The 25,264-nt window shown below is 42.2% G+C and overlaps 2 protein-coding genes across 8 annotated transcripts in view; one reads left to right on the top strand and one right to left on the bottom strand.

The window, feature by feature from the left end:
- LOC113919340 (glutamine amidotransferase-like class 1 domain-containing protein 3A, mitochondrial) overlaps positions 1-12,610 on the bottom strand; it is a 57,184-nt gene extending 44,574 nt beyond the window's left edge. For 2 of the 6 annotated variants that reach the window (XR_003518956.2, XR_003518958.2), the window contains exons 1-4: positions 12,478-12,610; positions 9,166-9,336; positions 6,050-6,215; positions 4,327-4,430 (exon numbers count right to left, since the gene is read on the bottom strand). Coding sequence is in view for 3 of the 6 variants with exons in the window: in XM_027588227.2 (XP_027444028.1) it covers positions 4,221-4,430; positions 9,166-9,336; positions 12,478-12,501 (405 nt within the window). In the remaining 3 variants the exon portion in view is untranslated. Of the gene's footprint in view, positions 1-3,951; positions 4,431-6,049; positions 6,216-9,165; positions 9,337-12,477 lie in introns of those variants that run through there. The other 4 variants (XR_003518957.2, XM_027588228.2, XM_027588229.2 and 1 more) reach the window with 3 other exon arrangements.
- Positions 12,611-13,153: 543 nt separating this feature from the next.
- On the top strand, positions 13,154-23,909 carry CLN5 (CLN5 intracellular trafficking protein). Of its 2 annotated transcripts, XM_027588224.2 has the most exons (5): positions 13,154-13,438; positions 16,370-16,535; positions 17,450-17,675; positions 19,646-19,831; positions 20,900-21,034. In XM_027588224.2, the coding sequence occupies exons 1-4, from the start codon at positions 13,284-13,286 to the stop codon at positions 19,657-19,659; spliced, it is 561 nt and encodes a 186-aa protein (XP_027444025.1). In that variant the 5' UTR covers positions 13,154-13,283; the 3' UTR covers positions 19,660-19,831; positions 20,900-21,034. The 2 variants fall into 2 exon arrangements, with proteins under 2 accessions (XP_027444025.1, XP_027444024.1); XM_027588223.1 differs by lacking the exon at positions 19,646-19,831 and having other exon boundaries at positions 13,242-13,438; positions 20,900-23,909.
- Positions 23,910-25,264: the final 1,355 nt, after the last annotated feature.

Genomic DNA, 25,264 nt, shown 5'->3' with positions numbered 1-25,264 from the left:
TTTGAGAAATATTTTAATTAGGTTGTCTTCTTATTCAGTTGTAGGAATTCTTTATATATCCTGGGTATAAGTTCTTTATCAGATGTATGTTTTACAAACATTTTCCCCCAAGTCTGTGGTTTGTCTTTTCATGTTTTTAGTGGTCTTTTTTAAAGATCAAAAATTTTAAATTTCAATCAACTCCATCTTACCATTTAAAAAAATTTTATTAAAAAAATATAGAAAATAAAAATAAAAATGTTATTGTTCCTGCTTTTGGTGTCATCAGAAGGCTTTTTAAAAATCCAGTTATATAAGTTATCCAAGACTCATAAGGATGCAGAAAAGTCGAAAGTAAAAAGATGGGAGAAATATGGATGGAATACTAACCAAAGCAAGCTGGAATAAATAAATGTTAATGTTAGACAAAAACAGAACTCAAGCAAAAAGCATTACTGGGAACAAGGAAGGTGACTACATAATGATAAAAAATTCAAATCAGTAGGTAATTAAAATAATTCTAAGTAATACTGAACTACAAGGAGAAATACATGAATCCAATACCATACTGAGAGAATTTTAACACTAATCTCTTAGTAACTGATATCTCAAGAAAACCAAAGATAAATAAACTGTATTAAGATTTAAACACAATTTACATGTTTTATCTAAAGGACCTACAGAGAATCTGCACCAAACAAGTAGAGATTTCACAATCTTTTAAATATCTCACAGAACATTTACAAAAAAGGACCATAAGCCATAAAGCAAGTTTTAACAACTTTTCAAAGGACTGGAAGATATAGATCATTTTCTCTAATCATAATGCAATTAAGTTTAAATTCAATATAAAAAAAAGATGATTAGAAAACTTGAAATGTTTGGAAATAAAAATTCCTTGAAGTAACTTTTGGGTCACAGAAGAAATTGTCATAAAAATTATAAAACATTTAGAACCAACCGATAACAAAAATAGCATATATCCAAATTTGTAGGATGTAGCTAAAACAGGACTTAGAAATGTGTAGAATTTTCTATGGCTGGCTCTCTACCACTTGGATTATGCTGTTCGATAAGACATATCATGTAGCTGTGATTAATTTGAACAGTAAATAAAACGGGAGATCAAAGTGGTGGTTTCTATTGTGGCCTTCAGATACAATTTAATTATCCTGTCTTTATACACTTCAGAAATTTCTAGGGGCAAGATCTAAGGGCTAGTAATAATATCCTCAGGTAACCCCTGTTATAAGCAAGACACAGACCCAAAATGGAGTCCTTATGCTAAGCCCCACATCACTAAAATGAGGTTTACTTACAGTTTCAGCACTCCCAGAAATGGAATCTCAAACCAATCATTCAGGAATTTCCAGAACAGCACTAGTTAGGCAATATGCCTGACAGACCCCCGCCATCCCCTAAAGGAAAGTAACCTTGAAATAAACAATCTATTTGGTCTAATGTAACTTCCCTGTTCCTATTCCCTCCTACCTATAAGTCTCTCATCTTACACAGCAACTTGGAGCTCCTTTCTACCTGGCTAGGTTGGGTGCTATGTAATTCAAATCAATTTTTGCTCAAATAAACTTTTTTTTAATGTAATGTAATGTTATTTATTTATTTATTTGAGAGAGAGAGCCAGAGGACGAGCAAGCAAGCACTAGCAGGAGGGGTCAAGGGAGAAGAAGAGGGAGCGAGAGAATCTCAGAGCCTGAAGCAGGGCTCGATCTCATGACCCTGAGATCACAGTCTGAGCCAAAACCAGGAGTCGGATGCTCAGCTGACTGTGCCACCCAGGCGCCTCTCAAGTAAACTCTTTAAAAAAATTTAACACAGGGACACTTGGGTGGCTCAGTCGGTTGAGCATCTGCCTTCAGTTCAGGTCATGATCCCAGGGTGCTGGAATCGAGTCCCGTGTCAGGCTCCCTGCTCAGTGGGGAGTCTGCTTCTCCTTCTCCCTCTACCCTTCCCCCTTCTTGTGCTCACTCTCTCTGTCAAATAAAATCTTTTATTTTTTAAAGTTTTTTTTTTAAGATTTTATTTATTTATTTGAGAGAGAGAGAATGAGAGATAGAGAGCACGAGAGGGAAGAGGGTCAGAGGGAGAAGCAGACTCCCTGCTAAGCAGGGAGTCCGATGTGGGACTCGATCCCAGGACTCCAGGATCATGACCTGAGCCAAAGGCAGTCGCTTAACCAACTGAGCCACCCAGGCGCCCCTAAATAAAATCTTTTAAAAAAAATTTAATACGCCTCAGTTTATCTTTTCACAGCTTTGATGGATGCTTCAGACAAACAGCAGAGGTTGGGGAAGATGTCCTGAGGGGACCACAGCACTCAAGGTGACCTTGATATTGGTTATTATGCACACCAAGTTAACTGGCAGGAAAAACTATGAGGGAATATGGGTCTGTAGAGAGAACATAAGGGTCTTCCTCACTGGCAGTCCTGCACACCATCCCCCACCCCCACTCCCCCACCATACCACATACAAAAAAAAAAAAAGCAGAGGTAAGAGAGGGAAAGATTGGCTCCCCACATTCCTTTCTAGATGATTCCTTTTTAGAAGGGTCAAAAGCTTGGGCATTTTTGAGCCAGAGTGCTGAAGGAGAGCTTTGATGGAATGGAAGAGTTAAATCAAGCCCACTTGTCTCTTGGGTCCATGAAGCTGGAGAACAAGGATGGCCTGTGGGCCACTCACCCTGAGAAAGCCCAAGGTGGGGGCTTGGGCCGCTCTGATCTGCTGTCTAGGCAGTGTGGAAAATGCTTGCTTTTCCCCTTCCATTCCCTTGGGGGTGGCAGCAAAGGATGCCACTGTGTTATAGGCTCTATGTGTCGGCGAATGAGTCCTCCACATGGATCAGGCCGGGCCACCAGGGAGAAAACCCACCTGAGACTGGGACCAAAGCTCCAGCTCAGAGAGAGGCACATTCCAGCACCCTCCCTGTGTTTCTGCATCCTCTGCACACGTTCAAGGCCTTAAGTCAAACTACCTGTCACTAGACACACCAAAGGAACCACGATGCTGGCTAGCATATGTGTTTTGGGGATCCCCAAGATCACACGCACATTCAGGGATCATTAGAAGAATATAGGGGACTCTCGTACCCATGGGTAAGGTTTATTACAGTGAAAGGATACGTGACAAGTTCGACTAGAGAAAAAGCCACTGGCAGCATCTGGAGGCTTCAGATGCCCCCTCCCACCAGTTAGGAGATGCATGAATGTGTTCCTCTCTCCAGGAGTGAAAAATTCACTGAAGTGTGTACACTCTTTCTCCCCTGGGGAGAGAATTAGCACCCAAGGTTTTTAATAGTGTCTGGTCACGTAGGTCCCCTCTGCCCAGCAATGATCATAATCCCAAACTCAAAGAAGGAAAGCAGGTGTTTGGCATAATTGTCTGCTGAACAACTATGTCTGCACAGTCTCGGCAGAGCAAACTATTTTTATCAGTCAGGGAGTGGGTTAAGGGCCAAGCTCCCAGATGCCCGCCAAGGATGAACCTCATGAATGGGCCTTAATAAAGACAGCAGCTTGAGGCCTTCTACATTCTCTTTCCTGCACATTTCCCATCCCGAAATGCCTTTCTTTCCTATTTGTGTGGTTTTGTAGGCTATAAAGATACAACACAGGAAAATTGGATGTCACCTCCACTCCGGGAATTGTCTCTGCTGTGTAGCAGTGGGAGCTCTACAAGCCGTGGGTTCTATCACAGTGTTAACTAAAGCTGCTAGCCCCAGCAGCTCACAGCTGTCACAAAGAGCGGTAATGATTTTAGCCCAGGCACTGAAAATGAGACTATGTGAGTTTTCTTTCTTTTTAAGATTTTATTTATTTATTTGAGAGAAAAAGAGTAAGACAGAGAGAGCACAAGCGGGGTGAGGGGCAGAGAGAGAAGCAGGCTTCCCTCGGAGCACGGAGCCCGATGCGGGACTTGATCCTGGGACCCGGGGATCATGACCTGAGCCGAAGGCAGACGCTTAACAACTGAGCCACCCAAACGCCCCAAGAATATGTGACTTTAAAAGGAATTTTTATATGTTGTATTTTATAACAACTTTGCTCGGAAGCCTTTATCTAAAACAGATATCCCCGTCAGATGAATCTCCTATGACCCCACCTTTAGGCCTGTAATACCTTACGTAGGGGAACCTCTTTGGAGACGCTTTGTAAATGGTGGGCGTTCATTATCAACAAACTTATATCAAGGGCTTCATATGCCAGAGGGTGTTCCTGGTGCAGGTCAACAAAATAGACAGACGCCTCTTACCATCATGAGCTTATAATCCATAAGCTGTGAGTAGAGAGACAAGCAAATCAGTACACAGGACAAGGAAAGTGCTCTGTACCTATTCGGGGCCAGCTGCGCTTCCTCACTCCTCCCCTGGTGGGAATGTGAACCTTCCAGAGGTAGAATTCGTAGCTTCCGGTTCTTCCTGGGCCGAGACAGAACCTGTGACAACAGAAGCTTCATGGCACTGGAGAAATGCAGGACTTCCCCGCACAGAGCAAAGCCACAGGGAACTGAAGGGAGCAGGGCAAGGTCACAGTAAGATCTGCTGCTCCTCCTTCCGGCAGAAGGATGCACCTGTGCGCGTGCGCCCGTGTGTGTGGTCTCTTCCCATCCATATGAAATCTACCTGCGATGTTGCAGGTTTTTATCACCCGGTGAGATTGTTTTATTCCCCCCCTCTTCCCCTACTCTATAATTAAAAAAAAAAAGTATAGGGATAGTTCCTAGCAAGTGAAACACTCCAAAACAGATGAGCGTTCCACAGGCTACTCTGGTTCCTGCTAAACCCTGGGTGCCCAGGCACGGACAGCTGCAGAGGACATCAAAAGAATGTATGACACACAGTAACATTAAAAAGTGTCATGGCTTTATCTGAGTCATAGCAAACAGAAAACCTTCACAGAAATCATGAAGATTAGTTTAGTCATCTAGTTGAGTTGTAAATGCAGAAATCAACATCCAGATGTCATCATCTCACTTAAATTCCCCCTGCTTTCTATTGTCCTTCTTATTATGGACAATTCAACCCATCCCAGTTACAGTTGGTGTCCTTACAGGAGCCAACCTGGAGGTTCAGGAAAAAGCCTTTGGAACAGCCCAATGCCCGTCTGTTTGAAACACGGCTTGAGAGTCATTTCTGACTTTAAAAAATGAAAGAAGTGAAACTATGCTTGTCTAGAAACCATGTATTTCTGAATAATTCAGTGACAATTATTTAATCTTTGAGTCAGGATCACATTGAAAGTACCTCTCAGTAAGTGATAAAGTGTGTCCCTCATTTGGCTGGAGCTGTTTTTACTTGAACATGTTCTTCTAAATATTATAACTAAAGCATCACTTTTCAAATCCCTTCGAAAGCCTCCCCTGCCATCTTGCCGCTTTCTCCACACTGCTCCCATGGAGGGGCCGCCTCTGGGCCACTCTGTTGGCAGCATCCTAGCAGGACCCCCCTCCCTGCAGCCCTTTGCGCAGCCAGGCTCCTATTCGGCAGCGGCCCCAGCTGCATCATCGAACCTATCAGAAGAAAAGATACCTGGGAGGAAGAAAATGTTTCTTAGGCAATTGACAGCATGACTGTGAAGAGAGTTAAAATGATCAGCTTGCACTGGCCTCTCAAATGCGGCAGTGTTTGGAACAGAAGCCCACAGGCACTGTGCATGGAAGAAATCTGTTCCAACATGAGGCTTCATTTAAATATTCCCTTAGTAAGAGAAAATGAAGGCTGTATGTACTCAGATTAATAGGAAATAATTAAAGCAAGGATAATTTGATCCATTCAGCTGAATGATATCATACAAGAGAACTGATATACTGAGAATTTTTTCTTATAGAGTAAGCCAGTGTATTTCGAATGAATACATTTTCCCTATGATTCAAAGCCAGCTGGTCTCATCACCTTAAAGCACTGTCCCTCACCGTGTCCGGCCCCCACCTGAGTGCCAATTACCAAATATGGCAGGCCCCACGTGGAAGATAATTCGTTAAGCTACCAGGAAAGCAGTCACATTGATACTCATTTGGAGGAAGGAAAATGGGAAAATGCTATAGAACCTACTTACCAGGCAGTAAGCTTTTCACCCTTTCCTCCCCCTGCATCCACATGAGTTTCCTGACCCACTGTGACTTCACAGCATGAAGGTGTCAGCTGCCAGGATGTGTGAAATGCAACAGAAGAGTCCTTTACCGAACTGCTCATGGGGTGGCTCTGGGCCACCCCAACACCACCTACAAAGAGAGGAAACCCAGGGCTACCTGGGGCAGCTGACAAGAAGAACCTATGAACAATTAATTCTTCAGCAAAGAATTAAGGCAGATGAGCACAATAACCCACCATTAGAATGCAAAAATAACATTTCTTTAAGTCTTCTGGGGTTGGCAATGATTTAATTAATTCATTAACTTCATTTTTAAAAGTCAGAACAGCAACCTGTATTTGTCAAAGTTGCTCAGAGATCCTTCTGTAAAAAGCTGGTGCCAAAGGCTGAAACACAAACCTGACCCTTAGGGAATTTACACGGCTTCAATGTAGCCCTTGTAGAAAGTGGATTTTACAGACACCAAATAATAATAATAAACGTTTTTCATCAACAGTAAAATTCTGAAGATACAAGGTGGGATACCCATCATGATGATACTTTTTGCTAAATATTTCAAGTGTGGTACAAAGTAGAAATATAATTTTTAAAAGAGCATTTGAGATAACTTCAGTCCTCCTAAAAACAAAACTGTATCTTCATGTATTAGAATAAAAGATTGTTTTAAAAACCACTGTAATTTGTGCTCGCTTCGGCAGCACATATACTAAAAACCACTGTAATTTTTTGATTGATTTACAAGTGACACCATTTGAGACGTGAAAACTAATTTTAACATCAGACCTCAAGGGCAATAATCTTTACAAAGTTGTCTCAGGGCATACCTTTTCGCAGTGAGAGAAAAAAAGACTAAATCTACAAGACACCAGCAGCTCAAATAAAATTAATAATTAATCTCCCTTATGTTCCCCCCAGGTTTTGTAAAGAGATATTTAAACTTATGTTGTATATATAATGTGTAGCAAGTCTCCAATGCCCGATAACCATGCCGCCTAGTATTCTTTGCCTTTTGTAGACTCCTCTCTTTGAACCTAAATCTCCCTTTTGATCAATGGAATGTGGCAGAGATGACACTGAGGGACATCTGTGGCTAGAGTGTAAGAGGAAAGCCTGGGTCTCTTGGAATGTTGTTCTGAGGGTTGCCAGCTCTCATGTGAGAAGCTCAAACACCCTGGGGTCTATAGGTTACCAGGAAGCCCAAGATCACCACAGGGAATGGCCAGATGGCTGCTCAGGTGTTCCAGACAATCCCAGCTTAGGCACCAGAAAGACACCAGGGTGGTGACTTCCAGCCCAGTCATGCCTTCAGATGCCTGCAGCTCTAGCCACCATGCAGCTTGCCAGAGAGATCTCAAGCGAAGCTCAAGCTAAGCCTAGTCGACCAAAAGAACCAGGAAAGATAATAAATTATTGTTGAAGACGCTAAATTTTGGTGGTGCCTGTTACCCAGCAATAGATATCTGGAATACTTTGTATGTAAAATAGCAGTAAGCAACCTGTTCAGATAGACATGTAAGTATCCACAGCAACACACTCCTTATCTAAAACAATGATTTCTGATTCTCACGGTAGGACATCTCCAAACCACCTCCAAAGATTTCAAGAATATTGTGAACATTTCAAATAATCTTAAAATAGGGGCACCTGGGTGGCTCAGTCAGTTAAGCACCTGTCTTCAGCTTGGGTCATGATCCCGGGACCCTGGGACTGAGCCCTGAGTCGGGCTTCCTGCTCAGCAGGGGTGGGGGGACTGCTTCTCCCTCTCGCTCGTGCTCTCTCGTGTGCGCTCTCTCACTCAAATAAATAAAATCTTAAAAAAAGATTATTTTTTAAGATTTTATTTATTTATTTGAGAGAAAGAGAGCACAAGCAGAGGGAGCAGCAGAGGGAGAGGGAGAAGCAGACTCCCTGCTGAGCAAGGAGCCCGATGTGGGGGTTGATCCTAGGACCCTATGAAAATGACCTGAGCCAAAGGCAGATGCTTAACCAACTGAGCCACCCACGTGCCTCCCAAAATAAATAATCTTAAAATAACGGTGCATAGGTGGCACAGTCAGTTAAACATCCATCTGACTCTTGATTTTGGCTCAGGTCATGATCTCAGGGTCATGAGATTGAGCCCTGTGTCAGGCTCATGCTCAGGGAGGAGTCTCCTTGAGATTCTCTCTCCCTCTGCCCCCTCACCCCTGCTTGTGTGTGTGTGCACATGCGCCTGTGCGCATGCCCTCTCTCAAGAAAAATCTTAAAAAATAATCTTAAAACTGATTTTAAGTGTTTGAACAAACTAAAACTGTTTAGTCTGAAAAAGATCAATATATAACACACAGTTCCTTATGAGGGGATTAAATAAAAAGAAGTAAAAAACATCTAAGACAATTATACTTGTAAATCAATTATTTATTTTAAAAGGTAGAGTCACCTATCTATAAGTGATTCCTGCACTGAAAAGGTCCAGAAACAGGCAACCCTCCACTGTGATTTCCAGTGTCTCAAGGTCTCAAAACGTGGGCTGCATGCCACCTGTCACCTGGGAGCTGAATCAGCACCTGCGGGCTGTAACAAGATCTCCAGGTGATTCACATACCTATTAAACTTAGAGACAGGCTTTTATAGAGCAGTGGTTCCCAAACTTGTCTGCATATGAGAATCATATGGGAAGCTTAAAAAATTCCAAAACCCAGGCCATAGGGACACAGGCACTGGTGGTTTTAAAGTCCTCCAGGTGATTCCAGGCACAGCCAAGTCTGGGAACCACTGGTGACTCCTTTCATAAAGCACTGGTCCTCAAACTTGGCCGCACAGTGGGAGAACCTGTGGAGCATCAAAAAGCACTACCATCTGTTTCCAGCCCCAGGAAGTCTGATGCGACTGGTCTCAGGTGTGACCCAGGCACTGAGACTTTTTAAAGCCTTCCCAAGTGACTTTCATGTGCAGCAAAGTTTGAGAACCGTGATCTAGAGCCTGGCACAGAGACTTCAAGATGGTAGCTAAGTCTGCACCACTCTTTCTGCAAAGGGGTTTAAAGTCAGTGAACATTAATTAAAATTAACAGTTGGTCTCACAGCTTTCAGCTAACTCACCGGCATAATGACAGCTTCAAGCTTGCTGGGGTTCAGGTCTGCCAAATCTTCTATGTCCTCATGGGCTCTCCTGGCACTTTCCTCCAGCACATTTCTCTTCTCTCCTGCTGGGCTCTCTTTCAAGTGATTAACAATGTACATCTGCTCAGCATTAGGAGCAAATAGCTTCACCTTCAAAAATAGAAATAAAAACAAATGATGTCATTGCCTCTATGAAAATAATCAAGCAAATCAATCTCAGAGCCTAAACCAGGAAGGAAAGTCAGAAAACCACTAAGTAATTCCGTATGCCTTCAGGGCCAACACCAACTACAAATAGCCACAAGGAAGAACTGCAGGGGACTTCTGCAGGGGTTGGGGGGGAGAGCTATAAATTAGCTTCCAGAAAGAAAGTAGAACAGAAAGACACTGATTTCCAAATACATACATACACATATCTATCTATACACACACAGCCATATATGTGTGTATACATATGTATATAAATTACATAGCCCTTGAACGACACAACTCCATGCATCGAAAATTTGTGTAACTTTGACTACCCATAGCCTACTGTTGACCTAAAGCCTTACTGATAACATAAACTGTTAACGCACACATTTTGTATGTTACATATATTATATACTGCAGTCTTACAATGAAGTAAGCTAGGAGAAGAAAATGTTAAAGAAATCATAAAAGTACATTTACAGCTGTATTGTATTGATATTAAAAAAAATTCTGTGTATAAGGGGACCCACACAGTTCACACCCATGTTGTTCAAGGGTCAACAGTACATGCTTTTTAAAGAGATGGAAGAGAGGATTTTATTTTATTTTAAAGATTTTATTTATTTATTTGTTAGAGCACAAGCAGGGGGAGCGGCAGGCAGAGGGCAAAGCAGGCTCTCCACTGAGCAAGGAGCCTGATGAGATGCAGGGCTCAATCCCAGGACCCTGGATCATGACCTAAGCCGAAGGCAGACGCTTAACCGACTGAGCCACCCAGGTGTCCCGAGAGGATTTGATTTTATAGATAGAAACAGAGGGCTCAAAACCATGGGAGAGTTGAATAAATCTATGTTTAAAGTCTTTCTAAAGCTGGGATTCTCAAGCCTGCTGCATATTAGAATCACCTGGAGAGGCTGAGGCCCTGTTCCATGAGAACCCCTGGGATGGAAGCACTAGCTTGGGCATTGGTATGTCTTAAAATCTACTGAGGTGATTCCATCATCTGTCAGGGTTGGCAATCACTGAACTAAAGCAAATGGGAAATAAAACTCATAAACTCAGGGCTCTAAGTTAAAATCTCACGGGTTTTATTTATTTTTTTTAAGATTTTATTTATTTATTTGAGAGGGAGCGCACGAGTTCGATCCCAGGACTCTGGGATCAGGGCCTGAGCTGAAGGCAAACACTTAACCAGTTGACTGAGCCACCCAGGCGCCCCTAAAATCTCAGGCGTTTTAATGCCAAAAACCCAAAGCAGACCATTTGGAAGCTCTTGCTTGACCTACTTCCAGGCATCCAACCCAACCAAGCTCTGGATTATCACCCCCAGTCTGCCATCAGAAAGAGTTCCTCTTTCCCCAACAGCTGGATCCTGCAGGGGCAGTGATCTGGGGAGACATGAGGATTAGGAGGCAAGGAAGGAAGTGCAGGGCAGGCACCTATATACTGGGGCCCTAGGTGTCACAACTTCTTCACTGACTTCTACTCCACCCCAAAACTTGCAGGTCCACTTCTCCGGGATTTAGATAAGGCTGGTCTGAGTCAAATGTCCCTTGACTTTGAGAAGGCATCATTAGGACTAGAAAGCATACGATCATGTTTCAGCCTCCTGTTATTAAACTTTGTATTTGATTAAAATATATATTAATATTCTAAACATTCTCTCTTCTCTGTATTTTTGGTTTTACAAAACTGAGTAATATCTCCTATCTGTGGGATAGATCTACGGGAGAGATTCTAAGCACATATATATCCCATTATTAGTAAAAAGAAAAAAAAAGCTGCGAACGTTCTGAAGGGCAAGAAAGATGAAAAAAAAATGTGGACTGGTTTTTAAACCAGTAATTCTGGATACAGACTGGCTTGCAGTTGCTTCGTGAAATTAACCGGATCTACCTGCCCAAGGTGGAGGTGAAGATAAAAATTTAAATTTCACCTAAACTCTACCCTCCCCCAGAATCCTATAACTCTATTTTTTCCTTTGAGGAGATGCTATACAGTTCCACTGGTGGGCAACAGTTCAATGGTTGATAAACATGATTTTATCAGACTACAGTACTCTTCTGAGTGTTCTTAAGCTAACTGAGCAAGGACCCAAGGGAAACCAATTGGATTAAAATTCAAACTATTTTTTGATGGATCTTCCAAGATTTAAAAACCATGAACTAGAGAGAAGTCAGTACAATGAGGTATCAGGTAACAACAGTCTATAAGCATCTTCTGCCTGGGATGCTGGGGTCATAGCCAAAAGGAACAGAAGGCAGAACCAGGCCCGAGCAGATGGGAGCTACTGAGAGGCTGAGTTAAGGCTAATATGAGGGACTGCTTTCTCACCATTAGAGCTCCCTGCACGTGGAATGAAGAGACTGCAGTCCCGAGAGAGAAGAGCCCCACCACTGACCATGGTCAACTCGAAACTTGTTTCTATAGCTCTCAGAAGTCCTGAGTAGGATGGGAAGCTCCATTAGCCCTCTAGCCTATGATCCCATTATTTGTATATTGTTACTTTGGAGAGCTGTTTCAGGGGTAAATCATGCTCAAGTAAATACCCTCTGGGAATCCTGTGGGTGCCCTGTCAAACTGAACATTACATTTCAGCCGTCATAGCTAGGATGTGTTGCGCCCTCCCTCCCCACCCCCAACTTGTGTGGGTCTTTGGAGAGGTCAGTTGGTGATTCAGAACAGAGCCATGGTATGCAGGAGAGCTAGGATTGCACCCACCTAAATAGTTAGGTAAGTGGGTGTTAAAAGGGTACCCTGCCTGAATCTCCACAGAATTTCCCAAGCTGGCGCAGCAAGTGGGAGAAGGGGAGGGAGGTTGGGGGCGGGAGGGACAAATTCCCATCAGCCCTCAGAAAGCCTAGCAGGCGTGGGGAAGCCAGTGCTGCTCCCTCCATGGGTCATGTGGTCGCCTCTGACCTCACTTACTCCACTATCCTTTACAAATACTATGATGGTTCACAAGTGTTGTGGGTGAAGTGAAGGTAAGCTGCTCTCTTGTAAAACAAGTAACTATAAGTTATAACGCTTTTAATGTACTATTTATAGACATAAGTTAATATCTTTGTATAAAAGTATGGCAGGCCTTGGATATCTCACCAGAAGCAGGGCGGTTGATCCCATTGTTTTCTTGAGCTGGATGAAGGGTCAAAGAAGGGTAATGTAGAATCTTCTCCCCCACTGAAGCGGGTGATCCCAACAAGGAAGAACATCTGGGGGGGAAGGGGTGGAGTGGATTAAATAGCGTAGTATCGTGGGCTGTGCACTGCGGTGGCCATTGGCTCAGGTTGGGTGAGGACCAGTCATTCCTCCAGGATTGTCTTCCTCACTGCACCACCACCGCCAAATAAAGATTCTTTCACTCCAATGTTTAATGTCACCTAGTCTGGACCCTGTGTGGAGGGGTGAGAGTTCCGTGCTAGAGAATCCAAAGGAGGGGCCCAAAGACGGACTCTTTTGTTGGTGGTGGTGGTTTGGTTTAGGTGGGAATTGTTGAGCGCAGGTCAGAAAAATAGCTCCAAAGAAGCGGTGAACTTTAAACTGAGACGCGGGGCCAGAAGCACTGGGCATTCTGGGTCTGTTTCAGAAAAAGGAGGCCCCGAGGCCCGGATGGAGCGCTCCAAGAAGCCGGACCCAGGCGCCTTCCCGGCCGGCAAAGTTTTGAAAGCCACCACCCTGCGGGCAGCTGCGGACAGGAAAAACGGTCCGCACGAAAGGGCTCCGCTCCCTCCCGCTCCGGAAGGCGTCCGGCGCGGCGGGGCCGAGGCTCCGGCCGGGGAGAGGGTGGGACCGGCCGGACCCAGGCGGCCGAGTCCGGAGTTGGTGCGGCGCGGAGGCCTGGCTCCGCGCATGCTCAGTCCGCGTCGCCGGGGTCGGGAGGCGCCGGAAGCACCGGGAGCCGCCACATGGCGCAGGCGGGGAGCGCCCACCGTGGGGTCGGTGGGCAGCGGAGCGCGGGCGCGGCCTCGGGGTGCGCTCTTTGGCGCTGGGCCCTGGCGCTGCTCTGGCTGCCGACAGCCGCGGCCGACCCCTCCCGGCGCCAGTGGCCGGTGCCCTACAAGTGAGTGCGCGCGGGCGCGACAGGCGCGCGCACGGCCGGGGCTAGCGGGGCGGGGTGCCGGGGCCGAGAGGCGCTCCCCTCGCGGTGGGGGACCGGGTGGGGCGCGCCGCCCTGGGGCCTCCCTTCCTCTGGGGACACTTGCGCCAGTTTCTAGCTGACCTAGGCTCAGGACACTCCCTAATCATGAAAGAAACGGGAAGTAATGTCATTTTACTGAGTGAATTTTGGATGCAAGTAACCGACTGTTTGAATAGTTTGAGGAGACTGAATATCGCGTTTGTTTATTAACGTCTTGCGCGTCGTTATCGTGAGCGCGTACCCATTGGCACAACTGACAGCGTTACCCACTGGTTGGGGTTTTCTGAGACTTTCCGTTTTTATCCCTAAAAGTCATGTGTCCTTAGACTCGCCCGCCCCCTTTGACTCGGGCACCCCGGGAAGGCTGGTGACCTCGTTTGTCCCGTTCCCAGTCTGGGTGTAGGATGTGGTCATAAGACCAGGACAGAGACTGCAAACCTGTGAAGCTGATTGGAGCCTCTGACCTAGAAGAGTATTTACACAGCAGAAGATGGTCAGGTGGCTAAACACAAGGAAAGAAAACAACGCTGTTAACACCAGGCAGGGCTTTTGAAAACGCACAGCTATTTCGGATGACAAAATAGTGAGTGGAGAGGCAGGTTAACCTAGTGGTCAGGCGAGAGTTCTGGGTTCCAGTCAAATCAGTCACCACCATCACTAGCTGTTCGATAGCGGATATCCGTATCTCTGTAACCACATGTCCTGAGTTAGCAGGAATAGTAGCATTTACCCGGTGTTTGTAGGGGGATTACATCTAGTAAATGCCAGCTCTTGTCAAGCCTGGATATTAGCGTATTCTGCTCACTGAATGCTTTGCACCACTTCCTTGTTTTGCTCGATATATATGGAAAGAGAAGTTTGGGTTTTCTTGAAAAAAATGTTAATACAATGTTCGCTCAAAAAAACATAAAAAAGAAGTAAAAAATGTTCAATAAAATAAGAGATTGTAAATTCAAAACTACTTGATTTAAAATTAGGGAAATGTATGAACTATAACTTCGTGTTTCTATAAAAATTTCAAATATTGAGTTTAATCTTCTCTACTGAATATAATAAAATTTAACTTTATTAAGTTCACACAAATTATGCTTTTGAAATTACCCTTGACCTACAAGAGATTTAGCTGTGGGCAAGTGAAAACTATGTATAGTTAGTTATGTATTTGTTTCAACCAGATGAGCACCTCTAAAACAGGTAAGTATACCTGAGTCTTATAAATGTTGTGTGTGTGGAGGGAAGGGGGGTGTTAATATTTTTGGCTAACTTCTTAAAATAGAAATTTTTGTTGATGTGGTAGCGTTATAAAAGAACAGATCTGTCTAAAACCTTAGAGATCAGTATTCTTCAGGATAGATGGAGGCAGCGTCTTTCATCTGTATCTTCCACTGCCAAATATGGAAGGTGACCAGGGGTGTCTACTACTACAGTCCGCCCCCTGGTCCTATTGCCAAGGCCTTCGGGGATTGGGGGGGGCTTCTCTTCTTGTTACATTATGACAGTAAACTAACTGACCGATGCCTTAACTTCCTCTCTCACCGCCCTCTTCTAACTCATAAAATAAGGTTTGTTTTGCAGCAAATCCAGTCAGACCAGGGCTGCTACTTAAAATCCGTGAAGCTCACTCTGGGGCTCATTCCTTGCCAGTTGTAGAGTCCAGGGGTTGCGGTTCGTGCTGCGTCGGTGCAAAAGGACAGTCCCTGCTGCCCTCTCCTGCCCTGAAGCCTGAATTCTTTATTTACAGTTTTATTTACCCGCTGTCTTAAAATACTTAATGTTTTCTCTACTTTTGTGTCCTGACCTTTGGAAGTATTTTAAAAACCTAAGCCAGGTCTTCATCTCTTTCTTTGTCCTCATCCCCACCCATTCCACATCTGGTAAAAGTGATTTCTCTCCTGTGTGCTCGCAGGACTCTATCTTTCTTTAGCACTTACCACACTGCACTTGGTTTACTTGTTTAATGTATTCCCAGCCCCCACCCAAATGTTCTTGAGGAAGGGAACATCATTTTAATTTTGTTTTCCTCCTCCCTAGTATGGTGTCCTACACATAGTAGAGCTTTAATAAATATTGGCTGAAGGATCATTGGTTAATTTCATTATTTAAAATTGTTTACTTTAAAGATCTAATTAGCTTTATTAAACGATTCATGAATTGGGCCACATCCGGTCTAGCAAATAGAGGGGCACTCCTGTTGGTTAATTCTTAAGAAAACAGAAAATATATTCTAAAATATATATATATATATTCTACTTAATCATAATTATTTTGGAATCATCTTAACATATGGATTGTTTAGGAAATTAAATGTCACTTGAAAATACTCCTTTATTCAGTGAATATTTGTCTACTAAATAAGATCTGATCTGTCAACATTTTAAGATACAGCCTCCGTTTTCAAGATTTTCACAATGGGAGCAGGAAACAGAGAAGCATGCATTTATCAAAGTGCTTTTAATGTATCATTTGCTATTAAAGACATCATTGGAGGGCGCCTGGGTGGCTTAGTCGGCTAAGCATCTGCCTTCAGCTCAGGTCATGATGCCAGGGTCCTGGGTTGGAGGCCGGCATCCGGCTTCCTGCTCATCGGGGAGCCTGCTTTTCCCTCTGCCTCTGCTGCTGCTTCCCCTGCTTGTGCTCTCTGTCAAATACATAAAATCTTTAAAAATAAATAAGACGTCATTGAAGTTTGTTCACAGGATAACAGATCAAATGTTTAAACACTATGGGCTAAACTTTTGAATGTTTCCTCTGAAAATGTTATTGACAGTGGTACTAAAATCTGGATTCTAAAATGTTCAAGAAGAACCAAATTCCTATTAGAATCTAAGTTAGTGGTTTCTTTTTCTTTATTAGACGCTTTTCCTTCCGTCCAGAACCAGATCCTTATTGTCAAGCTAAATACACATTCTGTCCAACTGGCTCACCTATCCCAGTTATGAAAGGTGATGATGTTATTGAAGTCTTTCGGTTACAAGCCCCAGTATGGGAATTTAAATATGGGAACCTCCTGGGACACTTGGTAAGGCTGCATCTTGATCTTATAACTTCGGTTAATTAAATGATTTATTAAGTGGATTTGAGGGAATAATCGCTGTTCAAAGGGCTGATTTGAGACAATGTTTAATTGGTGTTCTTAGCATGTTTAAAATGAGTAGTCAGTGGGGCACCTGGGTGACTCAGCTGGTTAAACATCTGACTCTTGGTTTTGGCTCATCTCATCATGATCTTGGGGTCATGAGATCCAGCCCCGCCTGGGCTCTGTGCTTGCGGGCAGAGTCTGCTTGAGATTCTCTCCCTCTCCCTCTGCCCCGCACCCCCCTCTCGAGGGCACCCGTGTGCTCGCAAGCTTGTGCGTGCTCTCTCTCAAATAAATAATAAAATCTTTAAAATGGGTAGTCAAAAAAATATTACCGTATTTTATGATCCTGACAGTAACAAATGCAGTTGCTTTAATCCATTTTGATATTCTGTATCTGTACCCACCTCCTGTACCCAGCTCCTGGAAAGTAAGAAAGGAGAAGGCCTGGGGAAGGGGCAAGGTAGGCAGGAAACACTTCACCTCCAGTCCCTGCTGCACACACTTTTCCTAGGTTAGCTCACCATTTGAGCCTCTCATCCGCCTGTAAGTATATAGACTTCCTGAGACTGGCACAGAGCTTCTTGAACCCATTCTAAACTGTAAAGAAATGAAGAGCATGTCCGTATAGCAAACATCCTTACTGTCTGAGATAGGCAGCAGTCAAAACCAGAGTGGAGGAGGGCCTGGGCTTTGAGGAGCCACAGCATGGACGCAAGAATAGCAAATGGAGGAAGAATGGCTGAGCAGTTGCTGTAGTTGATAGACAGTCATGGTGTATTACATTTTCTCCCATTTGGTTCCTGGGCCAGTGGTTCCTTCACAGGTGCTTTTATACATGTATGATCTTTACACAGAAAATTATGCATGATGCCATTGGATTCAAGAGTACTTTAACTGGCAAGAACTACACAATGGAATGGTATGAACTTTTCCAACTTGGAAACTGTACATTTCCCCATCTCCGACCTGAAATGAACGCCCCTTTCTGGTGTAATCAAGGAGCTGCCTGCTTTTTTGAAGGAATTGATGATATTCACTGGAGGGAAAACGGGACGTTAGTTCTAGTAGCAACCATATCAGGTAAGTTTGAAAAATATGGCAATATTTGACAATTGCATCAGTATCCAAATGAAAAAAAAAATTACTTTCATTGAGGCATTTCATTCATGTTCTGCTCTTTAGAGGTCAGTTTACAAAATGTACTTCTGGAAGCAATAATTTTTGACCCAAACTATTGCTCATGCCAAGCGTCACCTTTAAACTTTTTTTTTTTTTAATTCATGAGAGACAGAGAGAGGCAGAGGGAGAAACAGGCTCCCAAGGAGCAGGGAGCCTGATGCAGGACTCGATCCCAGGACCCTGGGATCATGACCTGAGCCAAAGGCAGACGCTTAACCATCTGAGCCACCCAGGTGCCCAAGCGTCACCTTTAGATGATGAATAGTGTATCTCCTCTATTCCATGGTAAAAAATGAATGAAATGATAAAATGTTTTCTGCAATTAAATTGGACTTTCTAAATAAAACAGTAGAAGAACATCCACGAAACGTCCGATAAAATAACTGATTAAAGGTGCTGTTAACCGTATCTGGAAAAAGACTTTCAGTGATGATACCTTGTTTTTATGTCAAGAAGTAATAGCTACCACTCATGGGGACTTACTCTGGGCCCAGCAGCGGTTCCAGGTGCTTTATCTATATCATTTATCTATACATCATTTATCATCACAACCACCCCTCCCCAAAATAGTTACTGTTATTCCCCACCACCACCATTTTACAGATGGGGAAACTGAAGCACAAAGTGCTTAAAGTCACACAGCTAATAAGTGGGACTCCAACCTTGGCACTGAAGCCCTGTTGACCATTTTCTTAACTACTTCACTACATTATTTCCCAAAATATTCACAATCTTATGGATTTGAGGCTCCTCAGGCAATTGAAATATTTTATCTCTTAAGATTTTCTGTTCTGGGCACCTGGGTGGCTCAGTCGGTTAAGCGACTGCCTTCGACTCAGGTCATGATCCTGGAGTCCCGGGATCGAGTCCCGCATCGGGCTCCCTGCTCAGTGAGGAGCCTGCTTCTCCCTCTAACCCTCCCCCCTTTCATGTACTCTCTCGCTCTCTCATTCTCACTCTCTCAAAATAAATTAAAAAAAAAAATTTCTGTTCTTTTGGATGTATTGGAAAGTTGATGAAATACTTGGAATTTTGCTGCATGTGTAGCGTTGTTGGGTAGTGATGAAGAAAGTTCAGAACTTTTACCAGAAACTGGTATGTGACCTTGGATGACATTTTACTTTATTGACTCATTACCCCATGTGTGTAGAATGGGGATGAGACTGCCATTGCATCCTAGAGATAGGGAGCTTGCCCATATGATTCATAGAGCTCCGCATTATACTTGTTCTCCAAGAAAATGGAGATCTGGAATGAAAGCCCTGTTTGTGATAATTCTTCAGTAAACCACAGGACTTGAGGATGTTATCATGCTTTCCACTTGGATAGCTCTTTGCACAGCATTTTGGAGCATGTTATCTCATAGTTCAGTGAGGAGAAAACACTCTTCTTCCTTTTATAAGTAAGGAATTGAGGGTCAACCAGGTAGCATGACTTAACCAGTCTCTTCAAGTCACAAATCTGCTGGTAGAACCAGGAATAGAATGGTGTCTTAAATGTCATCTGGGGATCTTCTAACTGTACACCATGCTGTTACCTGATCTTCCTTCCTACTTTCTAATTGATGTGCCCCAAACCATTCCAACAATACCAAAGTCCATTTCTCTTTTAACCGTGCTCGGCATTCATACTCTTCATTCCAGGCCAGTTTACATTTCTCCTTTCTCTGTCCACCTATCTCATTATCTGAAAATTCTTCTTTCTGACATCAGTGTATGATATGAACAAGTGATCATTATTTCATGTAAAATAGTTTGTAATGTGCTGGTACCTAAATCTTTCAAGTTACCCATCTGCTTTGTGATTAATTCTGTTCATTGATATTTTCTCATGTTACAGAAGTGTTTTGAAGTATTCTCTCTTAATTACAGGAGTGACTTTTTAAAGTTGAAGAACACTAAGAACAGTATCCCCAGTTCTAAGAAAACAGGCTTTATATTATTCCACAATTTTAAGTCCATAAAGTTGATCAAAGCAGCCACTCTATTCATTTTATAGGACATGAAGTACTGATTTCATGGACTCAAGTTGGAGCACTTAAGAAAGGTTCACACAAGGTGAAAAAGTGAATTGTTGGGGCCAAGCTCTATTAGGCATTGTAAATGAGGTTGTAACCACACGAAGTATGGTGTTTTGTTAACTTTTGGAGAGATTCCTCTGGTCTGGTACAAGGTGGTGGAAGAGTGTGAGCCATTCCAGAATCTGTATAGTGCACAAACGTGGCCAAAAACATTTCCCGTTTAGTTGCTTCATTGGAAGAATTTGTATGGTTAGTGGGAAGGTTGTAAGCAGAATCCCACCAGCTGCAAGTATAGAGAGAAAAGGGAAATATCAAATATTCAAGGAGGATAGGGTATATAAGTATTTTTCTCTTGTAACATGAGTAGGCCAGCTTTCTAGAGTAGCGGCTCCCCTGGCTGCCATTCATACTGTGTGGGCACCATGCTATGTGACGGAAAAGCTCTGCATTTCCCCTCCTCCATTCTTAACACGCCTTGGCCCCGCCCCATTCACTTTTACCTCTTCCAGAGTTTTTTCCTGGTTTTCTCTCTTTTGCCTCTGAATCCAGAATTTGTTGAGTGGGGTAAAGAAAGAGGGCTTCTGGGGTGCCTGGGTGGCTCAGTTGTTAAGCGTCTGCCTTCAGCTCAGGTCATGATCTCAGGGTCCTGGGATTGAGCCCTGCGTTGGGCTCCCTGCTCGGCGGGAAGCCTGCTTCTCCCTCTCCCACTCCCCCTGCTTGTGTTCCGTCTCTCGCTGTCTCTGTCAAAATATAAATAAACTCTTAAAAAAAAAAGGGGGGGGCTTCTGCATGTGTATAATTTTGCTTTTGACTATACCTTAAATGATTGTAGAATTGGTATGTAAGACTTTATACACCTGTTGTAGCTAATGTTTACAATTCAGAAATACCTTGTACCTTGAAAAATAGAATAAAAATTGGCTGAGCTTGGATACCTATCGTGAGATACAGGTTTGGAACTATTACTATAAATAATAGATAATTAAATAGTAATAAAAACTATTATTTATTCATGGCCTTAATCATCAGGTTAGAACATTTTACATAAAACTAGTATTAGCTTTGATGTTCACATAGGTGATTTTTTTCTTTTTTTTTTAACTAGGAAACACATTTAACGAAATGGCCAAGTGGGTAAAGCGGGACAATGAAACAGGGATTTATTACGAGACATGGACTGTCCAAGCCAGCCCAGCAAGAGGGGCGGAGACATGGTTTGAATCCTACGACTGTTCTAAATTCGTGTTAAGGACATATAAGAAGTTGGCTGAACTTGGAGCAGAATTCAAGAAGATAGAAACCAACTATACGAGAATATTTCTTTACAGTGGAGAACCTACCTATTTGGGAAATGAAACATCTGTTTTTGGGCCAACAGGAAATAAGACTCTTGCTTTAGCCATAAAAAAATTTTATTACCCCTTCAAACCACATTGGTCAACTAAGGAATTTCTCTTCAGTATCTTGCAAATTTTTGATGCAGTGATTATACACAGAGAGTTCTATTTGTTTTATAATTTTGAATATTGGTTTTTACCTATGAAATTCCCTTTTATTAAAGTAACTTATGAAGAAATCCCTTTACCTAACAGAAACAAAACACTCTCTGGTTTATAATATTTTAATTCTGCTTTTTCTTTCCTTTTATCACCAGCATATATGTTTTTCACGGGGTGATTTTACATTTGTGGATTTCTTAGGCCTTTCTACCTTGGACCAGAAATGCACCTGGGCAGAATTGCCCCATACCATCTCAGGACTATTTTTGGAGAGAAGCTGAAACTTACTGCATTGGTCAAAGTGGGCCCATTAGGTGATCTTGGTTTCAAACTCCAAGCCTTTCTTAATATGAATTACAGTTCATATCAGATATATAGGATCTTTGGGGACACCCTTTTTTTTTTAATTGTGGATATGGTGTACCAAGATTTTTTTAATACCCTCAGTGACATTTTCATGATGGGAGGTACTTTTTTCTGGTACAGTAGTTATGCATTTTCATTTAAGTACTTTTTGGTGGTTTAGACGGACTTCACAGCTTTTGTAACTTTTGGGACCAGGTCTAGTAGTTTGATTTTGTTCTGTTCACTTAGAGACCAATCTGGACACCATAGCTGCAGCACTCGTGCTTCTGGATGAGGTAAAAACAGTGTTAAAGAGCTCAAGTTTCTAGCTAGCATTTTAGAATTAGCCAGCAACTAGCATTTTGTGATTTAGGCAGCTTAGCATTTCTGAACTTTACTGTCCTTATGTCTAAGATGATTCATCTGTCAGGATTGTTGTAAAGACTGAAGCCATGTATGTTTGTCATAGGAAAGTTACAGTAAATGGTCGCTATAATGATGAGTCAAAGAACAAAGTGCCATCCTTGATCTGGCCTAATGTAGTTTAAATGCCAACCTTTCCTGGGGTTTATAGTAATTCCCTAGACTGAGCTGACAGTTGAATGCTTCTGCAATTCTTCAAACACAGGGGACACAAGTATCTGACTGCAGGTGCATCTGGGTGAACAGGCACCCTCTGACTCCTCTACTCTTCTTGAATTCCTTCCACCCAGTTGAGGTGCCAACTCAGAAGAGGGTACACTTCTCAGACAGGGGACAGGTTTTTGTCAAGGATCTCCAAGTAGCTGTGCTTCAAGGTCCTTTAAATGTTTGGTGATGTCTATTCATGGAAAAAACACCACTCAGTAAGATGATGAAGCAGAGACAATCGGTTAAATATGTAAACTGTTACTCAGTTTCTACTAACATTTGAGTGCCTCTTGAGAGGTTAGTTATCACTGAGTTCTCCTACAAAGCCCAAACAGAGGCATTATTTACCTGACCCAAATGAGTAAACTGGGGCTTAGGTTAAATGACCTTTCCCTGGCTACCCAGCTAATGGTAACCGAGCCACATTTTGAACCAGTTCTGTTGACTGCATGGCAAACACTATCAAGCGAGGTTTCACCGTTACTCAAATATGTAGTCCTCAGACCAGTGCCTGCACCACAGGTTACCAACACCATAGGTTACTGGTCAAGTACAGACACGGATAGGAAAGATTCAGAAACTTCTTTTAAAGCAATTTATTGGAGTAATTTTGTTTCTGTTGAATCTAATAAAAAAATTGCTTGTATTTTGTATGTCTTTATTTCATTTGTCTAGGAATTAATTTTTATTGTCTTTTTTAAAACTATAGGCACTACACCAGTCTGAAAATAAAAACCCAGCCCTTCACCACAGATAACTTAAGCACTGCATTACTCTGCTTACTGCAGCACAAAGGCAAAGTCTTGCTAAGATACATGGGGAGAACTTTGTTTCACTGCCTACCATTTAGCCTATGTCCTCATGTTAATAGTGCCTAAACTCTCCTAATTAATTTTGCCTCTTTAACCTGCTAGTTATCTTCAGAAGGTCACAAACGTGGATCTTTGCGTTATCACCACCTAGTGGCTGAAATAGGGCAGTGCCAACTTTTACTAGATAATTTAGGAAAATTGATCTGGAAAACAGAATTCTGGATTTTCTAGAACTGCACTGGGGAAACAAGGAAAAACTCTTGTGCCACATTTGTGTTAACTCTAAAGCACAGAACTTGGTTCTGTAGCAAAGACAAATGAGGACATCTGGATGTGGAACTTGAATTTTTATTCAGTATTTTTCAGTTCCTAAGAATATTTTAACAAATGAAGGAATTCTGTGAAAATAATTGGTAGACTCAGGTGACTATAGCATAGAGCATAAAAATCACATTAGTACTTACTTAAGAATTTATCAAACTTGTCAACTGTACTTATGAAGTAGGCCTTTTGGAGTAGAGATGGAATGAACATGCTTTCAAAATGGTAGTTTATGGCCAGGCAGGAATTTGCCAATTAAATCTTGCTGCCCTTTGATCTACTATATAACTTAAATGTGATTTCTATTTTTCTGTTATGAATGTATAAAATTTCCTCTATTTCTGTGAAAAACCATTTTGTTGAAGTCTGATATAGGGGCTTTAGAATAAATATATCCTCACTTATTCTGGCTCAGTATTCAGTAAGTATACCCACAAAGTGTCATCAAATGTATTTTAATACTTATAGGAAAACAGTCAAAAGATTAAAATACATATTTGGAACCCTTGATATTGGCTCCTTTGAAATCAGGGAAGAAAGTCTTAAACTTCATCTAGTTTTATAATCTGGTCTGGTGGTACTTGAAGTTTTTGGGGCTTTCAGTTCAAGATCTTTTTTTTAAGAAATTGTTGGTATGTTATACGAAGAACAGTGTTCCAAAACCATACACATGCTTTTCCCTGTTCACAGCCAAGACAAATGGGCTGGGCGAAGTTTATTTCCATCATCTTCCTATTTACCTTTCATTGTCCAAGTAGCTTCCTGTGCTCTCAAATTTGCCTATCTACATTTTCTCTCCCCTACTTCATATATTCTTTTACTGGACTGATTATTCTAAGGATAAGCTCTTGGTTGTCTTTTGGAATAAAGGGCTTTGTGTCTGTTTGTAAGTCATATGTCCTTGTGTTTAAAGGATAGTTGGGTGTCAGAAGCAGGTAAAATTCTTCTGGCTGCTTGATAACAGTAAAATCTCAGATAAACTGAAGCTGGAGTCTACAAATATTGTTCCCAGTTATGTATGGGGTACAGATTACAGCTTCTTAAAGGACCTAGTTCAGGCCTAAGCCTTCACACCAACCCCCCCCATTTATCTATTCTAAGCTTTTCTGTAAATAAAAAATTTTCTCTGAATGCAGTAAATTGATTTAATCTTTAGTTATGCCTGTTGTTTTTTTTCCTGATAGTATTGTTAAATAGCCCAGATTACCAAGGGAAATTGAAGTTATTTTCTAGAAGCTGTGAAGAGAGGAAATGAAAATCATTTCAATAGTTTAGAAACTATTCTGGTTGGGACACCTGGGTGGTAAAGTCTGTTAAGCATCAGACTCAGGTTGTGATCTCAAGGTCATGAGGCGGAGCCCCAGGTCAAGCTGAGTGGGGCTTTGTGCACAGCAGAGACTGCTTAAGGCTCTTTCTCCCTGTGCCCCTCCCCTCAGCTCTCTCTCGAAAATAAATCTTAAAAAAACACAAACTATTGTGACTGTATGGATTTATAGAAGACATGTCTCTATGAAAAGGCTACCTGGGTTTAAGGACTTTTAAGAATTCTATTTCAAAATAATCTGTTTTATAATTCTTATTCTAAAAGCAGAGTCTATTCTTTTTAATTTAACCATTTTCTTTATAAAATTTGAAAAAGAAATGTGCATTTCACGGTCAGTTTTTATTTCCTATCACTTTAGTCATAAGAGTTTATTTCAAGGATAGATTCCATTTGCCTAATCTTACTACATCTTTCCATAAACTTATTTAATATTAAACACTGTATTTATCAATACAAATTTGAAACTAAAACCCTAAATTTGTATGCCTCACTTGTTGGAAAATCAAGTACATGTTAGGGTAGTTTTTAAAAATTAAATA

This window comes from Zalophus californianus, chromosome 3, assembly GCF_009762305.2.
Source record: "Zalophus californianus isolate mZalCal1 chromosome 3, mZalCal1.pri.v2, whole genome shotgun sequence".
NCBI lineage: Eukaryota > Metazoa > Chordata > Mammalia > Carnivora > Otariidae > Zalophus > Zalophus californianus.
The sequence above is the reverse complement of the archived record's forward strand: the minus strand, read 5'-3'. Positions and strand labels throughout refer to the sequence as shown.

Bases quoted from the DNA above. Each gene is read 5' to 3' on its own strand.
- CLN5 (XM_027588223.1), top strand. From the start codon at position 13,284: ATGGCGCAGGCGGGGAGCGCCCACCGTGGGGTCGGTGGGCAGCGGAGC. The intron at 13,439-16,369 runs GTGAGTGCGCGC...TTTCTTTATTAG, and splicing joins CAGTGGCCGGTGCCCTACAA to ACGCTTTTCCTTCCGTCCAG. The intron at 16,536-17,449 runs GTAAGGCTGCAT...ATCTTTACACAG, and splicing joins GGAACCTCCTGGGACACTTG to AAAATTATGCATGATGCCAT.